General features: G+C 27.7%; 1 protein-coding gene and 1 long non-coding RNA gene across 6 annotated transcripts in view; one reads left to right on the top strand and one right to left on the bottom strand.

The window, feature by feature from the left end:
• LOC102674958 overlaps window positions 1-9,987 on the bottom strand; it is a 123,756-nt gene that overhangs the window by 4,460 nt on the left and 109,309 nt on the right. Inside the window, exon 3 of one of the 2 annotated variants that reach the window (XM_006613508.2) lies at window positions 1,278-1,355. In XM_006613508.2, coding sequence (XP_006613571.1) covers window positions 1,278-1,355 — 78 coding nt within the window. Of the gene's footprint in view, window positions 1-934; window positions 1,048-1,277; window positions 1,356-9,987 lie in introns of those variants that run through there. The other variant, XM_006613509.2, reaches the window with a different exon arrangement.
• LOC116185295 lies at window positions 7,451-9,108 on the top strand. 4 transcript variants are annotated; one of them, XR_004150112.1, is made up of 4 exons: window positions 7,451-7,998; window positions 8,067-8,279; window positions 8,409-8,548; window positions 8,617-8,950. It is a non-coding gene; the product is annotated as an uncharacterized LOC116185295 (long non-coding RNA). The 4 variants fall into 4 exon arrangements; XR_004150110.1 differs by having other exon boundaries at window positions 7,454-7,998; window positions 8,368-8,548; XR_004150111.1 differs by having other exon boundaries at window positions 7,452-7,998; window positions 8,409-9,108.

Genomic DNA, 9,987 nt, shown 5'->3' with positions numbered 1-9,987 from the left:
AAATTATTACCATCATTATCGAATTATTTATAATTTAAGAAAAAAATAAAGAGTCGATAATAAAGGGACTCAAGTTGCCTTGTCACGAGCATCGCCATTACTTCATACCATTCTTTGCCCTTAACCCTTTGCCGATCCTCGAACATTAATAAGCGATGCAATCTCCACATACACACATGCACGTGCAAACACGTTGTGTGTCCATTCACCAAGCCGGTTTAATAACATTATTGCTTTCAGCCGTATCGTGTACGCCTAATGAGAAAATTGATGTTGCCGCTTGGTTACAGGGAATTCGTTTCTGTTTTAATTAAACCTCTCCTTTATTGCCGTTGAAAGAGGTAAGTGCATGCTTTATTCGAGGATTTATGTTAAACGAAAATGGTTCGAATTATATTATTGGTTAATAAATGATTATTCAAATATTTCAAATACTTATAACGAGATGGAGCAAAGTTATTAATTAATTTTTTAAATATTTTCCGTTCCGGTGTTCCGTTATAAAAAAAAATAATTCCAGGCGAAATTGCATCAAAAATAATAAATATCGAATTTTTGATTGAATCGATTTTCCAAAAAAAATAATTTCTTCTCTTCTTACAATTTCATATAAGTTCACTAAAATTATAATTTCATAATCGCATAATTTTTTTGAAATTAAAATTTTAATTCAGACGAATTTCTTTTCATTTTCGAATTAAGTAATTTCTTTAAAAATTGAAATTTTTTTTCTTCAAATTTCCTTCCTAAGATATTACTCTTTCTCTAAATTATCAATCCAATAAAATATAATATTTTTTGTATTCGAAAGTAATTTAATTCGAGAAAGGTACACGAACCGTTGATCCGGCTTTAACGAATTTATCCCAGAGGAAACGTTCGCGACTATTCCAAGTGCAAATACCACTCTTGACGCGTCGTTATATCAACTGACCGGGTGTAAAAGCTTCTGCTTCAATTCCATTCATGAGCTAACAGCCGACCACCACCTGGCACCCGGCCAATACCTTATTTCCAACAGTTGTCGGCGCACGAACATCTTCTTCGTCCCGATTCTCTTACATTCGCTATCCCGCGGACAAATGCTTCGAGAAATCGAAATCGAGAAAGAAGAATAACTTTTTGAAATTTTTTTTCTCATTTTGTTTTAACGCGAAATAAAAATTCTCATTTGGAATTTCGTATTGGAATGTTGGAAATTGATGATAATATGATGATACAACGCAAATGCAAGTCTATTTTTTAAAGATAGTATATTTTATTTTAGAAAAACTTACTCGATGTTCCTTCATCCTTTACATCTTGGACGATTCTTCGAACGCTTTGTGTAAATTTGCCCATAAGATTTGTGCCCGCTGAAAAAAAGAAAATAATTATAATTAAGAAGTATAAATAAACAAAGATTATAGATTTTGTTAAAAAAATATATCAGAAAAGTTTTTTCTGCTCTATAGATCTTTGTCTAAAAAGTATTTATTTAAATTTTTATTTAATTAAAATGATAATACGATAAAATTTTATAAATTAATATTTATTCATAATGAAATAATTCGATATAATAACTATTTTTTTTTTTATGTCAAAATATATCCAAGTTAATGTGTTACAACATAGTAAAATTTCAAATGGCTCGTTTTCAGTTCACGAATGCTCTGTGAAAGCAAAGAAATGTGCAGAAGGAATCCTGTACATATTTTTCAGTGGGTAAAACATTTTCGTCAGAAAGGAGGAAGTGTGTGTTGGTGCACATCTATTGGTCGGTTGACATAAAACGCGATAGGGCAGAAGAGCGAATAAAGCTTCTTAGTCGTAAAACATAGAACTGTCCTTAAGACCACCGAAGTAGGCTTTTAAAAGCATTTGAAGCTTTCTCTGGAAGATAACCTATTGTCCATAATACTTGGGAGACTTCTGTAAAAGCTGTCAGATATACATCAGACTTAACAGTTGGCAAACTACTCTCTTGAAAGTGTACACAATTTTAGTGAGAATATTCTTATGTTGGTGTACTGAAAAGATAGCACTCAAGATTGTACATAGTCAAGATACTATAGTTAGGTTAGATTAGGTTAGGTTTACACATTTATAAAATATTCATTACTACATAGGATCATTTATATTTTATAAAAATTTCACGCGCCAAAATTTAATTAAATTTAATATTGTTTATTGAATTTATAGGATTTAATAGAATTGCTTGAGTTTTAAATTGTTTTGCAAAAAAATTTTGAAATTTGGTATCGAGCACAATTTTTTCATATTAATATTATTTATACAGCTTTATGAAATCTCTTACGTGATTTATTCGTTAAAACGTTTATGATAGGATATAATTACATATTGAAGCAAAATCACGTGGAAAATAAATGGTAATGGTTTGTTAATAAGAGTATCCTAAAATATATTTTATCTTTGTATTGTATATCATCTGTTCAGTGCATTTATACGGTAAATCTGCGGTCGCATTTACGAGCAAAAGAGCATTATTTGGTATCGTTAGAAGAATATGATTTGCGTTCACGAACTTGGCTGGTTGCCAACATGGGATAACCTAAACTCGCGCCATTATTCCGAACAATGATCTCGTTAAGAGAATGATCACATTTTATCATTGGAAATTTGTAATGGTTCTTATCTAAATAATTTTTTCAAGTATTAAATAGATCTAATTATTTTTATAAAATTTTTTTTCCAAGATTTAATCTAAAATTAAATTATTGTATTAAAATGATTTTTAAAAATTTTCCTTTGAAAAAATATTACTTTTTCAGTAATATTGTTTTTTATTTTATTTATTTTCATTCCACATGCTTCATTATAGTTTTAATATAATTAAAATAAATAAAATGGAAAAAGATTATCTGTAAGCTTTAATTTTTAAATTTTATTACTGATAATTACTTTTTATTTTTCCACTTTATCATTTTTCTATTTTGTCAATATTTTTTTTATATTTTATGAGAAAAAAAAATTACTTTTCATGGATGATATCTGTGCAGAAAATTTAAATTTTACAATGAAATCTCAATTTTCCTCGACGTTTCATATTTCGCGAGATTGGCGCGCGCGCCAAATTCAAATCGAACGTCAGCGCGTTGACACGTTTACCTTCAACTCGCTACTTGTTTAATTTTGATTTTTGCGAGAATTCTATCGTGAATGAAGAGTGCGCGCATACACATATATATTTGAAGTAAAGAATGTGCCATCCTTAGATTGGTGCTATCAAGGGAATCGTGGAAGATCTACGTCATTCCGAATTTTCCTGTCTGACTATTCGGAAAGTTTGGATATGGATATTGAAATTCATCACAGTGCTTTCTACGTGATATTTCTATTTTCGAAACTGCGTCCTTTGCTTCGAGAAATAAGGAAAAAGTTTGGAAGAGAGATAAAATTGAAACATATTTGATTTATCATATTGCATCTATGTAAAAATATATTTATAACAAATTCTATTTTTGCTTAATATTTAGTTGAGAATGATTACTTAATTTTTATGAAATTTTATTTTTTGTTCGATCTTTTGTGCTATAAGAATTATTTATTGTTTTAGGTATAATATGAAATATATACATTGTGATTTATCGAATGTTTGTATAATTAGCAATTGTATAATAGAGATGTCAAGTAGGAAACTTTCGTTTGCTTCCTCGGGCTAAGTGCCAAAATGCAACAAGCACGTTCGATACTCTCCTTTCATTTGGAAGAAGAAACATCCTATCCAATTCGTTTAAAAAGAATTCTAGTAATTTTTAGTAATATTTTCTTCTTTGTAAAAATTGTATGTATAATTATATTTTTTATAAAAAAGACAAGTTTAAAAATTTTAATAGACAGTATTCGACAAGGAAAAAAATTTCTAATAAATATAGATCGAAAAATAAATATTTTAAACAATTTTATTTTCAAGTGAATACTTTTTTTCTAAAACGAGCTACTAGCGCCACACGTAATAATTAACTAATAGTATTCAAATATTTATACGTATATTTATTCATTCAAGTTATATTTGAAAAATTTATAAAAAATTCATTTCAATTAATACGAATGCAATTCACTCGAATTTTAGATTACAATTTTTCTCATAATATGATCCGAATTAAAGTCTTGTTTAATACCGTTTTACGAACCATTGTCAACTAGTAAAAGTTTGGTCTTTTCGTTTATCGTTCGATACAGACGAAAAGTTAAAGCGATGTACCAGGATTGATCGTAAAATTCTCGTTCGAAGTGACGAGTTCTCCTAAGGATAATAATCCAAAGGAGGCAAAATGCGTCGGAATACTCTATTTTTTTTCTTCAATTTTCCAGATTTTCGCTTTAATAGCAGTAACCCCAGCGAATCGTTAAGGCTCGTAAGAGGGTCGTTCGAGCTCTCTAACTTCAACCTTGGTTTAACGTAGTAACCACCGTTATACTCCTCGTAACTGTGCAACTTCCGGCAAAATTATAACGAAGTATATATAAGTATAGTTCAGTATAGCTCGTTATGGCTCTTTTTTTACAGTTTAATTCGATTCTTGTTTTATAAAAGAGAATAGTGATTTTTGTTATCGATTCTTACACATGTATTACAATTTTATTTCACTTTTTATATATGGCTTTTTTTTAGCTTTTTTTTTATATAGGAAGCAATTGATTTTATCAATTATGAATATAAAATAATAAAAAAGATAAGACTTTAAGAATGAATAATATTTTAAATAAAAGAAAAAAAATAAATTAATAAATATGACAAGATTCAAAAGATTAATATTTTTTTAAAGAATTATAAACAATTTTTTTTTAAATATCAAGGACTGGCTTTATTATAACAAGGACTGGAGTTTTATTATAACATTTTAGACGAGCTTAGAAGAGAGCTTAAAATATAGTCTTAATGTGATATTTAACTTCAATTTTGAAAAAAATATTAAATCATATGACTAATCATCTTCATTTATAGATTATCGACTGATGATAATTAAATTAAATTAATATTAGTATTATAATTTCAATTTTTTTTTTTTAATTAAATTATTTTTTATTTAATTTTAAATTTCCAAATATTTCCTGACATATCTCGTACATACCAAAACTATGAAATTTCTCCGCGTACATGCAGATGACGTTCCTCGCGCTGTTGGTCTAATTATTCCAGAAATTAAGTACACTTGTGCGCGCGTAATCCTTTGCTCGCATATACCGTAGTAGTTGTACTCTTTGAATCCATCCATATTTAACGCGCCGCATTTAAAATTATTCTGATAAAGCGAACTCTAATTGCGAAACGATAAATTTATATGTTCAATCTATTTTGTGCTTTGTTACCGCATTATGTTATATGGAATAATGAGAAATTAAATTTCATAAGTTTTAGGTTAGGTTAACACGTTGCTTTTTGTCTGACTGTATTTAATGTGAAATTATGAGAAGATGAAATTTTTTTTTCTCTTTCCTTTTATATTTTTAAATACTTTTTAGTGCTTTGTTAATTTTCTGCCCATTTAATAAATTTCTAGAATTGGAATTTTAGAATATTAAAGTATAATTCAGTTGATTTTTGATCCTATAATAGTTAATAAAGCATTATTGTGTTTTTTTTAATAAATTAGACTTATAAAAGAAATTTTAATGTGATTAATGTGATTATTGGATTGTCATCAATCAAAATTTATAATATAAAATTATAATCTTTCGAAAATATATTTTTTATTCAAAAAAGTATATTTCCAATAATTGTTAAACGTAAAAAAAAAAAAAATAAATATTTCTTTGAATTTTTAATGAAAATATCTAGAAAATTAAAATATTTTTTTTAATTTTGTAAAAATTATACTTTTTTTATTGTTCTTTAATCATTATTATTTCAAATAACTATCTCATCCTTTCCTCTTTAAATAAAAATACTTCCTGTTAAGTTTTTCATTTCCATTATGCATTATACATTCAAACAATAAGTAAGTAGATATAATTCAGGAAGAAAGGCAGGTAAAAGACATTCAATGGGAAATATTAAGGTGGTTAAAGTGGCATTAAAATGACTGAAATCTTTATTTCAAAAGAACTTCTTACAACAGTTTCATTGAACCTTATTCAATTTGATCTTCTTTAATGCTTAATAAAAAGAATTATTTTCTTATATAAAATATCTGTATAAAGTGATTAAAGCTTTTTTTTAATCACTTTAATCTATATGATCTATTCTTCTTTCAATTTTTTTTTATATTTCTTATTTTCCAATGTATTTTTATTAATATTTATATTATATATAAATTTATTTAAAAATAAAAATCAAAGTATTTAGTATTTTTTTTATTTTTATACGTTTTTAATATTATACTTTTTTCACTATTATAATTATATAAGTTCATCATTTTATTGATTTTATATTTACTAAAAATCCTAATACTTATAATAATTGCATGATTGTATAAGTATCTTATGTACAAGTAGTATATACTTAGATTAGGTATCATCTTGTCTGACCATATACGAAACGTAACTACTTAAATTATGAATAGCAAAGATACAATAATTCGATTAATGATTACTAAACATTGAAAATATATAAATTAAATATATAATTTAATAATATATTTAATAATTTCCAGATTTATATTTATTTAATTTTGATTATATTTATTCAATTTATTCAAATGTAAAATCGATAATAATTTCTCTCTTTCCTTCTATCAATATGATATATAAAATTTTAATTTTAATTGGTACATTCACAAATATGAATAAAAAATAATCTCTATAAATAATTGAAACGATTTTTAATAAATAATATTGCTATAATAAAGAAAAGGTATAATTTATATTGCAATATACTATAATTGATTTTTCAAATTTTAAAGCTTTTTAATTGTATAGATATTAATTTAAATAAAATTATAGTCGATATCTGCATTATAAATTATTAATATATCTGAAACATGATATACTCGTGATGTTTTAATCTTGAAATGACAGTCTTGTGAGTCGGCCACCATAGCTGCGCGATATTATTGCAGGATTTAAGGGAATAAAGGGGCTCTGAAAGTTAAAATTGAGCATTAGGAGCGTGAAGCGGATATAGCGCTAGAGGCTTTTCCTTTAAAATGGACGTGTCACGCTTGAATATAGAGCAGAAATATACGTGGTCCGAACAAAACGTATATATTTTTTTACTGAAAGAGAAATTTGTTTTTTTAAACAATTTTTAATTTTTTAAAATATATAACTTTCTCAAAAATATATTATATTTTCACTTTAAAGATTAAAATAATAGATATAGCGTATTAAATTTTAAATCATAATTTTCCTTTCTTTCCATCATTTATAATTTCTTTCGATCGAAATTCAAAAGCAAATTTTATTTCATAATATTTCAATTTCAAACGCTTCAAAAATTCTTTCCAACTCTCTAATTTAAAATGAAACAATCTGTTTCACTTTACCTTGTAACGTATCACGTTTTATTCACCCATATTTTTAACTTAACCTAAACTAACTAACCTCCAAAACTCGCGTCAAACAACGAGACGATCCAGAGGTAACGACTCGCGAATACGCGCGGAATTTGAATAATAAAACAGTCTCTGCCAGGCCCAAATACCTGTATTAGAGGAAGCAGGGAAAAAGCAGGCTTTTGTCCACGTTGTCCGGCGCCATTGTGGTGGACAAACGTTTATTTCCGGCCGAGCTTTGAAAATCAGTAAACTGTGCTTTTTATCGGGGGCATGTGAGCGCTCGAGCAGGGATCAAACGTATCGACCGCAATTCTGCGGTTCTCGTACGAGATCTCGCGTAAGTGGTGGGGAGAACGGGCGCGACTATGCAGATCACGGATCTAATTACCAGATACGAGCATCGAGGTCCACGAAAATTGGTCATCTGTGAGGCGTCCAATTTATTTTGTGGCCGGATTTCACGCCGCTTCTTCGGTGGATGGATGATGATTTTATTGTTTAGAGCGTGAAAAGATAAATTGAGGTGAAGTATGAAAGGATTTTTTTGTTAATTTGTCTTGTAAACATAACCTATAAAATTTTTTTACTTGACTTTGTAAATATATTTTAATCTAGTTTTCTTTTCAGCTTTGAATAGTGAACAGTATATATTTTGTTGGATACATTTGTGATATATTCGATAGTTGATGTGATCTGTTTACAATTAATCATTAAAATTAATGGAAAGAGAAATCTTGTAAGAAGATTCTTTAATTGCTCTTTCATATTTTCTATCACGTTTGAACATGATACATTAATAATGAATGTTATATATAGTTTCTTGTAAAAAATTTTTTAGAGGTAAGAATAGATATAAAAAATGATTAAAAAATAAATAAGATATCATGGAAATTAATTTGTAATCCGGTCGTTTTTATCTTTTATCAAGAATTTGCATAGAAATCATAATTTTTCGCTTATGGAATATAGAATATACACGTTTTATAATACACATGCAAAGAAGAGAAGTAGTGGCAAAAGTGATGACGAGGTTTTCGTTACGACTTGTGATACACGAACTGATGATTATCGCGAAGTCCAAGTTGGATCAGATAATGTTACAGGAAGCTGTAATCTTCGCCAATCGTTTTTAGAGAAGTTAAATAATAATAAATTTATATCGATATTAATTTTTTAGATAATAATAAGAGAATTTGAGAAATTCGAGATATTATGGTCCGGTTGAGACCGACCAATTATTAACAAGATTTGGAAGGTTACGTTGTACAGAATTCGTGGCTAAATCTGAGAAGATCCTTTTGTCAAAGCCCATCCCGAAAGAGGATGCTCTCACTTTGTGGTCTGCAAATGGCTACGAAATTTGTGCTCCCCAAAGTATCTCTCCTGAACATATGTTCAATTTATACAACAAAAGACTTGAATAACATTTTGTTATATATACTTTTAACAGATTTGCACATCGTTTGACAAATTTTTTTTTTGTATAAAAAATTCAGAATTTGGTTGGATTTTAATAAAAATATAAGAGTAACATAAAAATTAATGGATTTTAAATTAATAAAATGATAATAATATATTGGAAAATCTTCTTGTTACAAATTCGCAAAGAGAAAATTTTGGCTAAATATTGATAAAGAACATAAAAAAAAGCAAATGGAAATAAATAAATCTAAAAAAAAAGAATACAAATTTTTGAATATTAAGACAGAAATAAAAATTACAAAAATTTTCAATTATATAATTTAATACAATTTATAGAATTTCCCCTTTGAAAACTCGCAAACGGGAATATCAAATTTTACATACGAATAAATGGAATAAATGATGACCACTAAATACATTGAATTCGAACGAGCAGAAAATTCGAAATTAAATAAAGTCGAGATATTTTTAACATCGTTTAAAAATTTTCGAAATTTTCGAGGAAATCGATGAAAATTTCAATTAACAATATCAAGTTTTTTTAAGAATGTCTCTTCAAAGGTAGGCTTCCTCGAATCTTGAATCATTAAAAAGAAAGTTTGGCGAGGAGCAGAAAGAAAGTTTATCGGGTGGATTCGAAACGGTTGTGCGTGGATAACAGGCTTGGAGGCAGGAAGTCGATAAACGAGCGACATCTAGCGCGTTGCTACGCTCGATATTTTCTCTTCCAGCCAGAAAAATGTCGGACCCGATACGAGGGATCGTTTCTCCGTGAGATCGTACGATGATTCCTTCCGACACCCGAGGAAATATCCCTTCTTTCTTTCTCTCTAATATCACTCGAAACGATGAATTTTGTATCGAGTTGGATAGAAAGGTAATATCGTAGAACTTGATTAAACTGTTTCACATTTTTCCTATAAGGACAATGAGAAGAAAAATGTTTTATTAGACAATATGTATAATAATCAAGTTGGATAGAAATTTGATGTTATAGAGCTTGATTATTAAATTATTTCACATTTTTCCTATAAGGACAATGAGAAGAAAAATGTTTTATTAGACAATATGTATAATAATCAAGTTGGATAGAAATTTGATGTTATAGAGCTTGATTATTAAATTA

The sequence above is a fragment of the Apis dorsata genome, unplaced genomic scaffold, assembly GCF_000469605.1.
Source record: "Apis dorsata unplaced genomic scaffold, Apis dorsata 1.3 scaffold_156, whole genome shotgun sequence".
In the NCBI taxonomy this organism is placed as follows: Eukaryota; Metazoa; Arthropoda; class Insecta; order Hymenoptera; family Apidae; genus Apis; species Apis dorsata.
This window is presented reverse-complemented; position numbering and strand designations above follow the sequence as displayed.